The sequence below is a fragment of the Silurus meridionalis genome, chromosome 13, assembly GCF_014805685.1.
Source record: "Silurus meridionalis isolate SWU-2019-XX chromosome 13, ASM1480568v1, whole genome shotgun sequence".
NCBI classification, from domain to species: domain Eukaryota; kingdom Metazoa; phylum Chordata; class Actinopteri; order Siluriformes; family Siluridae; genus Silurus; species Silurus meridionalis.
This window is the reverse complement of record NC_060896.1, coordinates 23,025,397-23,041,625: the sequence shown is the minus strand read 5'-3', so window position 1 is coordinate 23,041,625 and position 16,229 is coordinate 23,025,397. Positions and strand designations below refer to the sequence as shown.

Genomic DNA, 16,229 nt, shown 5'->3' with positions numbered 1-16,229 from the left:
TTTGTGCTTTCTTCCCCTGGCTGACCTTGCCGGAGGTCACAGTCCCCCTCGACAGAGATAACGAGGCATCTCCGCCTCCTTCCTCGCCTCTCTGCCGGCCTTGAGTGTGAGCGATTGCCTAAAACACACTGCCTGTTGCTGGCAGACGCATAACTCACAGCAATAAAAAAAAAAAACTCAGTGAGCTTCGCAGCAGTGGCTCTCTTAAGTGTAATCAATTGACCTGGTGTCATTCAGATCTCTTTCATGAGTAAATGTAGCTGAAATTCTGCAAGTGACTGTATATGGTTTATAAAGAGTTGGCTCTTGACCAGCTGATGAATGTGTTTAAAAATGCAGTGGCTGTTAAAACAGGGGTTGGGGGGAGACACCTTCAGCTGTCACTTTCTTATACGAGTGTGATTAGACACCATCAGTTACGGTATTCATTGCAATGGCTTAAAATATATCCAGACTTTATTTAATGAGATTTGTATGTCCCCATTTGCTCTTATAATAAGCTCCACTTTTCTGGGAAGATGTTCCACTAGATTTTGGAGTGTGCCTGTGGAGATTTGTGCTCATTCAGCCGCAAGGTGTTAGTAAAGTCAGGTACTGATGTACAGTAGGGAGAGGTGAGGAGGCCTGGGGAGGCGTCAGCGTTCTAATTAGGGTTGCAAAATTCCAGGAATTATTAAGACTTTACACTTTCCATGGGAATGAACAGGAATTAATGAGAATAAACTGGGAATTTACAAATTTGCAGGTTAGCCAATAACAGGGAACTTTAATTTAGTTAAAACAATCAAATGCAATTTCTACCTACAATCACATGCACACAGCACACAAATTAAATCCTGCAAAAAATGAATGTCCAGGTAAATTACATAAATATTACATATTTATAAAACTTTCTTGCGCTGTGTTTAAGATATTAAGCAACAAAATTAGACTAACTGTTAACAAAAATTTCATTTTATTTTTACATCTGTATTTGTTTGCATGCATGTCATCTTATGACCAAACAAAATGTGATTATTTATATACATGATACAGTTAATATAAATTTCCCCAAAGTTCTAATTAATCCCAATAAATTCCTGTTAAGTTTCCAAAATGGAATATTTCCAAAATTCAACAGATGATGTTCCCATGGAATGTTGTTGGAAATTTTACACCCCTTTCCAACCCTAGTTCTAATTCATCCCACAGGTGTTCAGTAGGGTTGAGTTCAGAGCTCAATAGCAGGCCACTCAAGATCTTTTACCCATGTGAACTACATCTTAATGGAGCTGGCTTTGTGCACAGGGGTATTGTCATGCTGGAACAGGTTTGGGTCTCCTAGTTCAAGTTGAAGGAAGAATTTCATGCTACTGCATCCAAAGATATTATATACTATTATGTGCCTCCTTGAAGTAACGGGAAGAACCACATATGGTAGGACATTTTCTATGCTTTTGTCCATATGGGTGTCCATATGAGTTTATATGCAATATATGGGTTTGCTAATTGAGGTTAAATTTTAATTATGAAGTAAATCATTATTTAAACAGGTTAAATTATATAAAAAATATTTACAGCTTGATTGAATGCAAAATGATTTTTAATTTATTAAAAAACTCTGAATTATCAATATGGACATTGCATTCGTTTGTTATGACTATGGCCAGGCTGCAACAACTGTGTGTGTGAAGTGAGCACGTGTACTGTGAGGACTGAAATAGCTTCGTCACCGGATAGTTTAAACCTGCTTCTGTGGCTCCTGGCATGTTTTTCTCAGTAGTGTGGCTTTCTGTCTTTTTCTCTTCCTCCTCAATCCAAAGCCTTATGCTGAGAGCTTATCAGATAAACGCATGGCACATAGATGAAGAGAGCAAAAAAGACGAAAGGGGAAAAAAAAGGTTAAGTAGAAGGAACAGGCGATGCCGAGTTGAGCTTTTTATAGCAGCGGCGATGTGCTGAAGCCTGATCCCGTCTGACTTCAATATTAAAGCCTGTCACTGTGACTCAGATTCTCTCTTCCTCCCTCCCTCCCTCGCTCTGTCTCTCGCACAGGCTTTTACCTCCTATATAACAACTCTCTGAATTTCCTTCGCTCTGTTTTCTGATCGTGAAAGCAGAAGAAATTCTTTTTCTATCCCCTTTTGCTCCACATAAATCATCACAGCACCTCTGGGTCTCTGAATTATGCCCAATGCAGGGGACTTTTATAGTAATAATGGTCTTAGGTGGTTCAACATCTGCAGAGATTTGCAGCTGTATCAGGCTTTTACATTTACCGCTCTACTAATCTGGAGTTTAGATTATGTTTAGTAACCACTAGGTGCTTCGGCATGTTGATCATCACCCGTCCTGTCGCCATCAGTTACACGAGTTACGGGTCACTTTTCACATGGTCCTAAATCCGTCAGCACCTTTCACATACCTCACCAGCCTGACAAGACCAGCGCACATTCTCTTCGCTTCGGAAAGCAGCTGGCCAAGGAAAAGCCCCCGCCGAGCCCCCGCCGAGCCACTACACAGCCTCAACACTCCACTTTAAACATTTCTTGCACCTGTGTGACAAACAGCGCAAAGCCGAAACACAGCCACCTTTTTTGTTTCAATGTGAGGTTTTCAAGAGATAGACTGGACCATGTGACTTTTTTTCTTCTTTTTTTTCTTTCTTTTTTCTTTTTTTTTTTTTTTACTGCAATTACTGATATGTGTGCCAGGAGAGAGGAAAAGAGAGATTAGCATAAAAGCACAAGACAAAAATCTGCCTTCGAAATCCTTCCCCTTCCATTTTTAGCTTCAGTCTTTCTTTCTCTTTTTTTGTTTTTTTTGTCAAAAATTAGATCTTCCTACTGATGATTTAAAAGCTTAGAGACATTTTGAAAATGGCATATGTAAAGTAAATTAATTCTTAAATCCCCATTGTGGAAAAATGGTAATGTTATGAGCAGAGTATAAAATGGTTCAAATTGCCTATTTAAGCCTATATTTAGCTTTAGCTTGCAGAGGAGGGACATGGGGTATATCGGTAGAAGAAAGATGAGGATGGAGCAGAAGGAAAAGAGGAAGACCAAGGAGGAGGTTTATAGATGTGGTGAGGGAAGACATGAAGGCAGTTGGCTTGAAAGAGGCAGATGTAGAGGACAGGGGGGTATAGAGACGGATGATCTGCTGTGGCGACCCCTAACAGGAGCAAGATTTAGCTTTATTTTAACTATATTTAAGTCCACTTTCAGCTGACTCTTATGTAAAGTTTGTGTTCGCAGACATTATGGATGTTTCACAGAATTCTGTGTTGTTTTTATTTTGCAGGTCTGTGCCAGAAGGGAACACTACATCACTCTGACTCGTCAACGTCTATCAGGGGAGGCGTGGTCCTTTCCCACTGAAACAACATGTGCATAGGAAGCAGAGGACAAAGCCAGCGTGTGGAGCTCCTGCTCGCTCCTCTCAGCTCGGGATGCACTCTTTGCTACAGCTTTTCCTGTTCTCCCCTTTGCCCCATCCTACAGCCCTGATATTGCACTGGGCGCCATGAACGTGTACAGAGACCCCGGCCCCCTGTCTCAGTCCCTTCCCCCGGTTCATCTACGTCTGCCGCTCCACAATGGCCACACCTCTCCGGCGGAGGCCAACTTATCTCGCGTCTCCGTGCCCAAGATGGGCGTACGGGCTCGCATTGCCGAATGGCCTCCAAGGAGGGTGCAGTCCCGAGAATCGCTGCTGGAAAATGGCCAGGGTGTGAATCCAGAGAGCAGTAACGGAGAGGAGGGGTTTAATCGAGGGGATATGGCGAGGGTGCCACTACTAGGGCCCAGCAAAGATGCAGAGTTTCGAGAGGGAAGGGCTCTCAGGGAAGTCCCAGGTTCCCCTGCACGATTCCGGGTCCCGGGATTCGCTCCACTGACGCAGCGATCGACAAGTGAAATCACGCTGAGTGAACAGGATGAAACTGAAGTGGAAGGCCGTCTGTTCCGGGTCTACGGCAGTACGTCATCCATCAACGTCCAAGCCGTTCCCGAGGAGAGCTTCTTTGACATGCTCAGTCAGTTCCAGCAGGAGATGCCGGACCAGCGCAGTGCTGCCCCTGCCAGGCTGGGAGAACTTTTGCGAGCCGAATTCTCGCTCAACTCATCGCCATCTCCGGCCCCCTCCATACCTCGCTCGGAAGACCGCCCCGAGAGCCGGGTGCGCAAAAAGAGTGGCGGCACAGAATCATCCCTTGGGACCTCTTCCCTGTTTCGGAAGCTACGCAATGCCAATAAGGGGGATTCCGAAGCGTCCGCCGAGGACGCACGACAGTCTGAAACTTCCCTCAAACTTTGGCTGTGTGTTCGCAGCTTTGCGCACTACGACGCCCAAAGCCTTATGTTTGACCTACACGAGGCAGCCGCCAAGCGCAGCTACGCAGCTCAGAGACGTAACACGGCCACAGGGGCATCCTCAGCGTCTGCCACATCCTCGGCCGTCTCGTTGGCTGTGACTCGCGCTCTGGCTCTGGGCGGAGCCGAACCCACCTTTCCTAGTACGGATGATTTAAGTTTTTTAATGGAGGGATCTACCTTGGCCACAGAAGCCTTGGATTTGGCAGGACCAGACAGCTTAAACTCAGGTCCTCAGCAACAGCTACTGCTTACCTGCCCCAACTTCCTGAACGAGACCGGGAGTTACGGCGAGCGCAACGTGAGCTTCCTGAGCTCGTGGGCGGAGCGCGGAGAGGCCAGGCTGCGTATGCGCTGTACTAACGCCAGTGTGGCTGTGTTGGAGATTCGCCAAGAAGAGCAGGCCACACGCATGGACAGACTGCAGCATCACTGCATAGAGCATGTGGATCTGGGAGCCCGATATTACCGTGAATACTTCCACGAGAAAGGTATAATGTACATCCTGTTTCTACATGTTCACATAGACATTCATATTATAGCAATCTTTATCTAAAAAAACCCTCTTGGTAATTTACACGGGAAACATTTACAGTTAATTGCATCAGAGTTTGGCTCACACCTTCTAGCTGAGTGTTAAATGATTCTGGTTTCAAAGTGACTGCCAGAACTGTTTTCAGTAAAGTGTCACATAAAGACACTTAAATGTCTTTTTGAGGTTATTAACCATAGGTGTAACGGCACACAAAGTTCACAGTTTCGTACGTTTCTCTATTTTTCAAGTCATGGTTCAGTACAATTTCACTAATATTAGGGGGGAAGAAATGCAAAACATTAAATTGCTTGTATTACAATGGGTACATAACATTTTATTTTGTTTTACTTTGAGCTGTTCCCATCACAAGCTATTATAACTTTTTTTTTTTTTTTTTTTTAGTTAGCAGTACGTACCAGCAACCTGCAGTCACACTCACAGTTGCAGCTTTACCCCAAACTTAGACATACATCTGCCTTCCAAATGTTAATCCATCTGCGGAATCTTAAATGCCAGCGCTGTAAACGTCTCCAACCGCACGCTCCAAAAATAACTTAATTGTAACTGTTTAACAAAATTAGCTGAAACCTTGCAGATAGCGAGTTCTTCAAAAGTCATGCGAGCTGAAGAGACAATGGGCAGGGCACTAGAAATAAGCGGCATCTCTGCTTTTACGACATTTCCTCTTTTGCTAGGGCTGTGACATTTACACTGGCATGTCAGGTGTAAACATTTACTTTGAGTTGTCAGGTGTGGACATTTACATGGATATGACAGGAGTGGACATTTCTACTGGCATGTCATGTGTTGACATTTATATTGACATGCCAGGTGTGGACATTTACAAGGATATGACAGGAATAGACATTTATATTGACATGCCAGGTGTCTACATTTAAGTTGACATGTCAGGTGTATACATTTATTTGACAGGAATGGACATTTATATTGACATGTCAGGTGTGGACATTTACATTTATTTACGGAGAAATGGACATTTATATTAAAATGCCAGGTGTGGACATTTATATTGACATGCCAGGTGTGGACATTTACATTAATTTGTCAGAAATGGACATTTATATTGACATGCCAGGTGTGGACATTTATATTGACATGCCAGGTGTGGACATTTACATTTATTTGTCAGAAATGGACATTTATATTGACATGCTAGGTGTGGACATTTATATTGACATGCCAGGTGTAGACATTTACATTTATTTGGTCAGAAATGGACATTTATATTGACATGCTAGGTGTGGACATTTACATTTATTTGACAGAAATGGACATTTATATAAAATGCCAGGTGTGGACATTTATATTAAAATGCCAGGTGTGGACATTTATATTGACATGCCAGGTGTGGACATTTACATTTATTTGACAGAAATGGACATGTATATTGACATGTCAGGTGTGGACATTTATATAAACTTTCCAGCTGTGGACATCGACATGCCAGATGTCTACATTTAAGGTGACATGCCAGGTGTGGACATTTACATGGATATGACAGGAATAGACATTTATATTGACATTTCAGGTGTGGACATTTATACTGACGTCATAAAAAAAAAAAAAAAAGAAACCTGATGCATTTGGCCACTTCTTTTTTTGTTGCAACTGAAATATTCCTCCGAGAGATTTAAAGTGGATCAAAGATTGCTGAAAGTAGGAACAGCAGAAACGCTGTGTATTCAATATCAATATTACTACGCCATAAATCCACAGGGAAATGATATGATTATTAATCTTTCATATAGTTCGCTCTCATGATCTTTATTTAATGACGGCAGGTAGCCACACCTGGTAAGCAATGTTTCATAGTGTTAATAATTGTACAGTTAAAGGGTGTGTGTGTATGCATGTGTGTTTGGCTTGCGATTGCATGCGTGTGCCAGGCACGCAGCAGTCCTGCCCTGTCTAGACAATCGCAGTCTGAGGAGCGCTGCGTCCTTCGTGCCCTTGATTAAATGAAGTATTTCATATCCGTTCGCTCATCTCCGCTTTTCCGATGTTTCATCCAAAACTCCAGAAGCCATATCCTGAACTCGAACCATGGGCTGACAGATGTCTCAGTGCCGACATTTAAGACGGCGGGAACGAAATCCCAGTCTGCCGCAGCGGTCGGTGACAAATGACACACTCGCTGGAGGAAAGCGTGTCGAACGAACGTGCTCTCTCTCTCTCTCTCTCTCTCTCTCTCTCTCTCTCTCTCTCTCTCTCTCTCTCTCTCTCTCTCTCTCTCTCTCTCTCTCTCTCTCTCTCCAGATCTGCCACATAATGTTTGTGCGTGAGACTATTTAAGGTCACTATATCCGTGCGCTCTCGTGTCGAGTGCTTTGTCAACAGTGCCGCATTGCCCTGGAATGCTCTTAAGGTCTGCAGTGAAAAAGCCGTCCGCCTATTTTAAACAAGCAGTATGTTAATGCCACTCCACCGAACATGACCTTCTCAAGTTTAGTCAATTTGGACTAATCTCTTTTCTTTACCCTCTGTGTCCTTTCCTTCATCTCGTGTTTACCGTGTTCTCTGGACCGTAAGTGGCTTCAGAGTATAAGGTGCCCCTCCTTAAGTAAAAACAGCTGAAATGATTGAATATTTTCACTCCATGGCATTTATGTCCCGGCGCAACAGGGCATGAGGTTTTAGGAATATAATTAACAATAAGGTGGTGTGATTTGGGCCAGCTCAAAGCTGAGACACAATTTCCTATAGCAAAACTATGTCCCAAAGTGTTTATTCCTAATATATTACTGTAAATATCACCGCACCAATAAATAAATCTTTTTTTTCTTTCATGACACATCGTTCTTTTAATCTAAGTATAGGTATTTTTAATGTTGTGGAAAGTCCACTAGACAAGTTAGTTCCTGTTATCACTTACATCATTTTGTCAACATTTTGTCAGGTTTTTTTTTTTTTTTCTTTTTTACATCGACATGTCAACTGTGGACATTTACATAAACGGTCAGATGTGGACACTTGTGTTGCCTTTTTCTATTCGTTTTTTCCATTAAGATTAAGAATCAACAAGTTCCAGAATGTCTAAATGTCCTTTGTCCTAAAGACACAATGGAAAACTTCCTGATATTGACACTCCTTCTATACATTTTTTTCAAGTTGTTCAAGTTCAAGTTGTTGCTCTTTAATTGATAACATTAGAACAATATGGTTTCAAATGTAGCTTTAAGTACACTATAAAATAATGAACACCATCTAACCAATCAGATTTAAGAAATCGACAGCGATGTGGTATAAAAAGATTTGCACTAGATGCGGCAGGGTATTGTTTATAAAGTATTAAGTTGCTCTTTCTCACCCCTTTTTTTCCTTTCGTTCTCTCTCTCTCTCTCTCTCTCTCTCTGCCTCTTTCTCACTCTAGAGCACTGGAACTATTTTGGAACGGATGAGAAGTTGGGGCCCGTGGCTCTGAGCATCCGCAGAGAGAAACTGGACGACACCAAAGACCTGAAGGACCAATACCAATACCGCCTCATCTTCCGTACCAGTGAGGTGTGTATCAAAACGGCAGTGTGTGTTATTTGGCTTGCTCTCTTTCACCACCGGAGTCTAAACTCAAGTCGTTTGCCTGTGTTTGTTATCACAGACACTGTACTCTGAGTTCTCTCAGCGCTGCACACACCACATCAACACCTGTAACTTCACTGCATCTCATCATGTTACATTCTTATAGCAATATCATTTCCATAATCTTTTCCTGACGGTGGTCATGGTGAGAAGGTCAAAAATACATTACTAAAACACAAGCTCTTGTTTCAGCTATTGATCTTTTGAAATTAAAGAATTTTTTTTCTTTAACAAATCTTCATAATGTGTATACAGGGTTGCAAAGGGGCGAAATCTTTCGTTTAATTTTCGGAATTTTTTCCCCCTGAAGCTTTCCATGGGCACTTCCATGGGAACTGCAAAAATAATACAGATTTTAGAAAATGACATTTTCGTCAGTATAATTTTGTTGCACAGTAGCTTACACACAGCACAAGGAAGTTTTGAACATAAATATCTGTAATATCTTTGTCATTTTACCTGAATACACGTGCGGGATTCAAGAAATGATCTGTGTTATGTTATGGAGGAATGCACGGTGCCTGTAGGGGGTGTGGCCTCAGTAGCCCTGCAGTAAGTGTGCACGTGAGTGATGGATGTGCAGTGAAGAAATGCAACTCAAATTACATGAAATCCCGTTGTTTTAACCAAAAATATACTGCACGATTTTAAATTCCCACTTCATTCCCATGTTTCCAGTCCTAGAAATTCGGAAATTTTGCAACCCTCTGTGTATAGCTGTTCCATTGCTCGCGTTCCTGAAGGAATTCTTCTTGCAATGTCCTTTTAAGCTCAATAAAATGAATCATTAGTCATTCATTTCCTTGTTTTGCAGCCAAAGTGAATTCCACTATTAGCAGCCGGGGGTGGCACATCGCTATCCAATCCCACTCAGCTAATTTAGAGTCAGATCAGCAGCGCAAGCCGAGACGTTCGCTGTAACAGCAAAGACATGTACAGCATTAGGCAAACAGCCTGATTTTTTATTTAGCTCACTCTTTTTTGTAGAGCAGTTGAGAGCTAAGGGTCTTGCTTGCTTATTTTTGCATTGAGATGGAGAGAACTATGGAAATTAGCTTTAACTATAAAAAAATTACTATTGCTAAAATATTGATCAAGTATAATTAAAAGTGAGAAGTTTTGCAACCCACAGTACACACACAATGCCTGGGCTCATCTATCAGCTTTGTGTGTGTGTGTGTGCGTGTGCATGTGTGTTTGATTCTCCTCTGTGTTGCTAAAACTCAATTGTATTGTCGTTCCTGTTTACTGGAACTCAAAAAAATAAGTTTTATCTGAAACACAGCTCAGGACTTCCCTAACGTAGCAACGCGGCTTTCACATCGAGACGGAGGTCAATCCGGAGCCTGAGTAGTGTTACATAATGAGTGTGTGCGCGCGTATGCGTGTGTGTGAACCGAAGCCGCTGCATTGTGCGGACCGGGTGAACGTGATGCATCCAGGCAGCCATGTAATCCGGCTAAACCCAGCAGAGCAATGCAGCGCCAGTACAACTCAGCATTTTCTCACACTCCCCGTTATTTGGCACAAAACGCAGCTAGCACCCGTCACATAAGCATCTGACACATAAATAGCCGCAATGTCATTCAATACACAGTAACACGCGGCTAGAATGTTGCTGTAAGAAAATGAACTGTTGCTAATGAATATAATGTACAGCTTATTATATATTCATATAATGCGTAATACAATGTATAAGTATGTAAAAGTTCACCCAAAGCATATATAGCTAATAAATCGCTGCTTGAAAAGCTTATCACACCAGACCTGAGGTTCGGAATGTGGGATAACCCACGTGACTTGCTCGAATCACCAGCGCTCGGTTTTTAGAGCCTCACACGCTCATTCACACGACCGCAGCAGAGTGAATGAAAAAGGAGCGAGGCCCAAGAGATTTGTGTGAATATCGTGCGCGAAGTGTTCTGTCACATCCCGACCAAGCTCGTGTGGGGAAACGATGCCACACTGTGGAGGCTGAAACTATCAGCTTACCATCTGTTGAGGCCACGTCTCATGCGTAGGCCTGCAACTCAATATAGTGCGATTAATATATTTAACATTCCAGTAGGTCATCTTCTTTTTTTCTCTCGGCTTCACATAATGGCCCTGAAATAGCTTCTGTTTTCTTTTTTCTCTCCGTCTGTAATTTGTCTACCTTTCATTTTCACTTCACTTCGTACACATCCATGTCTTCAGCACCAGCCATATTATACATGATTATATTATACTGTTTACATGCTGTTTTGCACCTCTTGATTGCTGCTACTGCTGTTTTTGCACAACATGGTGCTCATGTTTACAAGTAGACTTTTGTTCACAGTTCTCTCTGTTGCACATTGTACTGTATAACATATTATATTATACAGTAGTTTTACTATCCGGCGCTATTTTGTGTTTTGTGTATCTGTCGCACTGTTTGTTTGAACTGTCTTTGTCCTGCAGTTTGCACTTTATGTGGCAAGGACGAATTACTTTAGGCCTTAGCTCTGTGTTCTGTTACGTAGCTCTATGTTGTGTGATGTCTATATGTTGTTTCATGGAGCACCAGGGTTCTGGAGAAACGTTGTCTCATTTCACTGTGTACTGCAGGGCTCCAGACAAAAAAAATCGATTAAGCAGCCTTTGGCTCCTATGAGAAAAACAACAGGCATCAAATTATATTTTTAAGTGCCACACAAGAATGAAATAAAAAAATGTAAAACGCTTACTTCAAGTCATCCTGTCATGTGTAAATCTGCCATCATTTTACAGCATGGCCTGGGAACGATCATATAGGCGGTGTTAAATTTTATTTTTAGCTCTTTCAGCACACATGCATCCCTGTTTAATACGTCAATATTTATGTGATAGACCATTTTAGTAGCAGTCTGAAGCCCTGTACTGCGTCAGCTATACAGTATATGGTTGAAATGACAATAAAAGCTTTTCGACTTGATTTTCACTGTCTTGCTTTCCATATATTCACATATATTTAGTTTTGTTTATTTATTTTTTTATTTATATTTTCTGCTCCAGATGGTGACACTAAGAGGCTCCGTCCTGGAGGACGCGGTGCCCTCCACCTCGAAACCCGGGACAGTGCGGGGTCTTCCCCTGAAGGAGGTGCTGGAGTTTGTGCTGCCTGAGCTGAGCATATCGTGTCTGCGCTTAGCTCTCAGCACCCCCAAAGTCACAGAGCAGCTGCTCAAACTGGACGAGCAAGGCGTGAGTCATCGCTCCGAGCAAACCACAGGGGAATTCCTTTAACGAGAACAAGTTCTCACGTAACTGCAAGACCAGCGTCACAAGCCAGCTCCAGTTTGGGGTCAAGTTAGCAAGATAACTGGGAGAGTCTGCTTTGTGAAAGAGCTGCTGAATGTTTAGTTATTCAAAGAATGAAGGGGATTAAAGATTGGTTGATTTATTTTTTTTTTGGCTTTAAAATAATAACGATCCAGAAATTGCTTGAAAATGAACTTCAATAGTACATCTTTTCTACAAGGCATAACATGAGGCATTATAATAGTATGACTGGTGAAGTGGTGGGATATATTCAGCAGCAAGAGAGACCTGATCGGTTTATCTTTAACCTAAGTACCCTAGTGTTCCATTTCGTACCTTGAATTGTTTCCAAATCTACACTATATTTCAGTTCTCAGGCAAAAGATACACATTAAAGATGTGCTATTTGGCACCAGTTACTTTTACAGTTTTTCTCAGTTGCTTTGGAGCATTTCTTAAACCATCTTTTATATTTGCAAACCAGTAAGTGCATTTCTCAAAGCAATTTATACAAACGGCACCACACATTGGATCTTCTCTTCGCTTCTCGCTGTTTTCTCACCGTTCCTACATTTTTTTCATTCTGTGTTTACCTGTCCAGAGCACTCCAGAGTTTAGCAGGTGGTGCGTCAGTAATATTGGTCCCCAGGGAAATACAGTGCTCCCTGTGTAGTTAAATGGCCTAAACGAAACACGGAGGCAAGTAATTTGCTCGAGTTACTTAAGGAATTGTTTCGGCCCTAGTTTGAATTACAATGATTAAACATGCACAAGGCTGAATTTCTTCTGTATGGCAAATATGTTTATTTTGCACAGATATGCACAAATGTATTTATTCGATTGCATATTTAATTTATATTGATTACAAGAGACCGGGCAGGATTCACACTTTTACTGTACTGCACTAGTGTCCGTTCGTTTCCTGGTTGTTCATTCACTGTCAGAAATTGTAATTATGTACCAAAGCGTTGGCAATTTGATCAAAGCCACAAAAATTGTGTGGAGGTTGAACAAGAAGTTTTAAGAATTTTATTTTTGATCTGAGAAACGCTCGAAAGCAACTGAGAAAAACTGTAATTCACACTTTATTTTGCGTGACCTGTGAATTCATCACCACAACCTTGTAAGCCAATGAAACAAAAATTGAAAAATTTGAGGATGTTGGCTTTTTTTTTTTTTTTTTAAGACTGCTGCTTGGAGCACATCTGGAGAAAAAAAATGAATTGCTGTCTCTTCCATCATGCATATTTATACCGGGCTGTCTGCTAGGATTTATTCTTTTAGAAATAATGGCACCTCTGAGTTTTACATGATTTCACAGTAGTAGACTGAATCCCAGAAGCTTGTTATTCTTTAAACTATATACACACATTACGTAGGTTATGTATGATAAAATGGGATTGTACAGGTTCTGTAAGGTGAAGTATTCCCACTTGCATGCCATATGTTTTTTATTTAGAAGGAGAACAGCATTAAAAGATGTGAGACGGCATAAAACCCAAACATTTAGGAAGCTTACATTTTGCTAATTACGAATATAAGGTGTTTAATTACAAATATAAGGTGGGGAAAATAGTAGAAAGGGTTATAAGAGATCACCGCAAAATACTATCAAATATATAAAAATCTGTACATATTTTGGAAGGGAAGAAGCAGCAGAGTTAATCCTGACAGTTCCTAATAGATAACCGTTCCAGTTCTCTCATTAATGTCCCGTTTCTGTGCACTGTAGCTAAGCCAGAAGCATAAGGTGGGCATCTTGCTGTGTCGAGCAGACCAGAGCACTGAAGAGGAGATGTACAACAACGAGGAGGCCACGCCAGCCTTCACAGCATTTCTGGAGCTGCTAGGGGACACAGTGTGTTTAAAGGGCTTCAATAAGTACGCTGCCCAACTGGACACGAAGAGTAAGTGTAACTTTCCCTCTTTCGCTAATTCTATTCTCTTTCTTTAACACACACACACATACACACACACACACACAAATGTATTTTATTACAAAAAAGAAGACAAAAACACACTGATACAAAGCACTGATACTGGAGACTCCTTCCATAAATGTTTAACACATTCCTTATTCCGACATTTTACAAATTGCTTATTGAAAACGTAATTATATCATCGATTACACTATTTTTTATTGGTTAAATCCTTTTCCGCCTTTTTTATTATTAGTTTTAGATAATGTTGGTCATCTTCTTTACAAGTGCCGGTGAATTATCTGTTAATATAGAAATGATAATGTGTGTGAACAAACGCCGTATAGAGGAACTGTTTTGTCTTTTTTGTTTTTATGTATATGAACCAAACCACATCCAGGTCTTCAATAACACCACCCAGCCTTTGTCAGTGAGGTTGAATGCGAGTTATACAGTGTATCAAACAAATATACATGTACAATATTTTAGATTGATAATGACCTCGACTTTATAATGACCTCAGGTCATGTTCCACTAGATTTTGGAGTGTGTGTTGTGAATGGTACTCAGACGGATTTAATAAAATATGTGATCTATGGGGAACTGTAAGTTTAGTGATACTTGACTTGAAAAATATTAATTTGGGATTTCGGTTATGGCCAGTTGCTACCAACGTATTTGCGTATGTGTTTCTGATGTGATATAGGTCTTAAATTTCATTCTTAATGCTCCTCAAATGGTCTTAAAAAGTCTTAAATTTGACTTGGTGAAACCTGCAGAAACCCTAATAGACAGAAGGATAGACAGACAGATAGAAAGGTAATGATTGATTGTTAGTTTATTTATGAGATAGAAAACCTTATCATTGCCATTATAAATATGTATCCTTTTAATCTCTTAATCATCGTGTCTTTTGGCCTTTGTCTCATACAATTGTGTGTTTGTGTTGTGTTTGCACAGCGGACTCCACTGGGACACACTCCTTGTACACCGTCTACCAGGACTATGAGATCATGTTTCACGTATCTACAATGCTTCCGTACATGCCAAACAACCCCCAGCAGGTAGATAACACGCCCAACACACACACACTTGAACCGGCAGGTCCTGACACCCATGTTTTTTTTCCAGTGAGACTCCTTATAGAAGTTAGGCTTTCTTATAAACTCTTTCCTTTTACAAATACTCTTCTGTGTTTGTTTATTTCTTCAGCGTTTTTTTTTTTTTTTTTTCTTCTTTATCTGATGTACAGTTACTCAGTCAAGCCGAGTTTCTGTCAGTCTGCTTTCAGTTTCTGCGTTTGTGGGTTTGTTTTGTAAAGGCTCATTGTTCACTCTGCATTCTTTCCGCTTGCTATTTTCTCTCGCTCTGTGTGTGTGTCGCTCTTTCCTCTCCACTGTGGATCGTCGTTCTGTAATACTTTACATGTTCACATGACAGTAATCCAGCATGGATGCGCCATCTGCTGTACGAGCAGCTATGCACGCACTTGTGTGTGTGTGTTTGTGTGTGTTTGTGTGTGTGTGTGTGTGTGTGCGTGCGTGTAAAACCAAATCAAAAGTGTAAAATATGGATGCTGGACCTACAAAAAAATAAATGAATAGAAATGAAGAATATTTAGATAAAGAGACAGATAATACTGGTGATATGTACATCTATTCTCTGTTTTCTGAGGTCTGCAGAGGGCAGTGTTCATCTACCCCGAGCTGTGTGTCCTAGTTAGTCTGCTTTTTTTTTTTCTCCTGTCTGTCTCTCTTTCTGTCACGAGGGACGAGAAAGGAGAGATTTAGGGAGCTATGGATGCCTCAGGGTCGTACTCATGGAGAATAGCCTCAGGCACTGTTAGTCTCTCTGGACACATCAAACAGACGAGCTGCTAGATCAGCTATTTTACTGAACAAGAGGATGTGTGTGTGAGAGAGAGAGTAATTTATTAGAGTAATCTCATTACTAGATGAAATGATCAGCATCCTTTATGAGCCAAAATGAGCCTGAAATTTTTTTGAAGTACTGGATTTAAGAGCAGTTGGGACCCTCCTGTAATGTCTATCCAGGTTTAGAGAGGCTTGGGGGTGGACTTTCAGACACTCCATAATGCATTTTCAATTAATTTATACTAGATGTTTAAAAAAAAAACAAAAAAACAGTGAAACTAAAGTGTATATGTAGAATTATTTGGATTTTTTTTCCACGTCTATGTACTTTATAGTCTGTATTATATAATTATCTGACTGTATATCTTATTGTTGAAAGCAACATATAAATTATATGGACACATGACCAAAAGATTCAATGTGATTTTTTTAACATCCCGTTCCTAATGTAGTCCCTATTTGCTGTTATAATATCCGCCACTCTTCTGGGAAGATGTTTTTGGAGTGAGCTTGTGGAGATTTGTGCTCATATAGCCACAAGGTGTTACTACAGTTAGGTACTGATGTACAGCAGGCCATTCAAGATGATCTACTCCAACCCAAATAAACCATGTCTTCATGGAGCTGGCTTTGTGCCCAGGTACATTGTCATGCTAGAACAGGTTTGGGTTTCCTAGTTTAAATGAGG

The 16,229-nt window shown here is 41.0% G+C and overlaps 1 protein-coding gene across 1 annotated transcript in view; it reads left to right on the top strand.

The window, feature by feature from the left end:
- sipa1l3 (signal-induced proliferation-associated 1 like 3) overlaps nt 1–16,229 on the top strand; it is a 96,938-nt gene that overhangs the window by 50,902 nt on the left and 29,807 nt on the right. The window contains exons 3-7 of the mRNA XM_046864314.1: nt 3,286–4,846; nt 8,282–8,412; nt 11,503–11,691; nt 13,481–13,655; nt 14,628–14,731. Coding sequence (XP_046720270.1) covers nt 3,508–4,846; nt 8,282–8,412; nt 11,503–11,691; nt 13,481–13,655; nt 14,628–14,731 — 1,938 coding nt within the window. The 5' untranslated portion in view covers nt 3,286–3,507. The remainder of the gene's footprint in view (nt 1–3,285; nt 4,847–8,281; nt 8,413–11,502; nt 11,692–13,480; nt 13,656–14,627; nt 14,732–16,229) is intronic.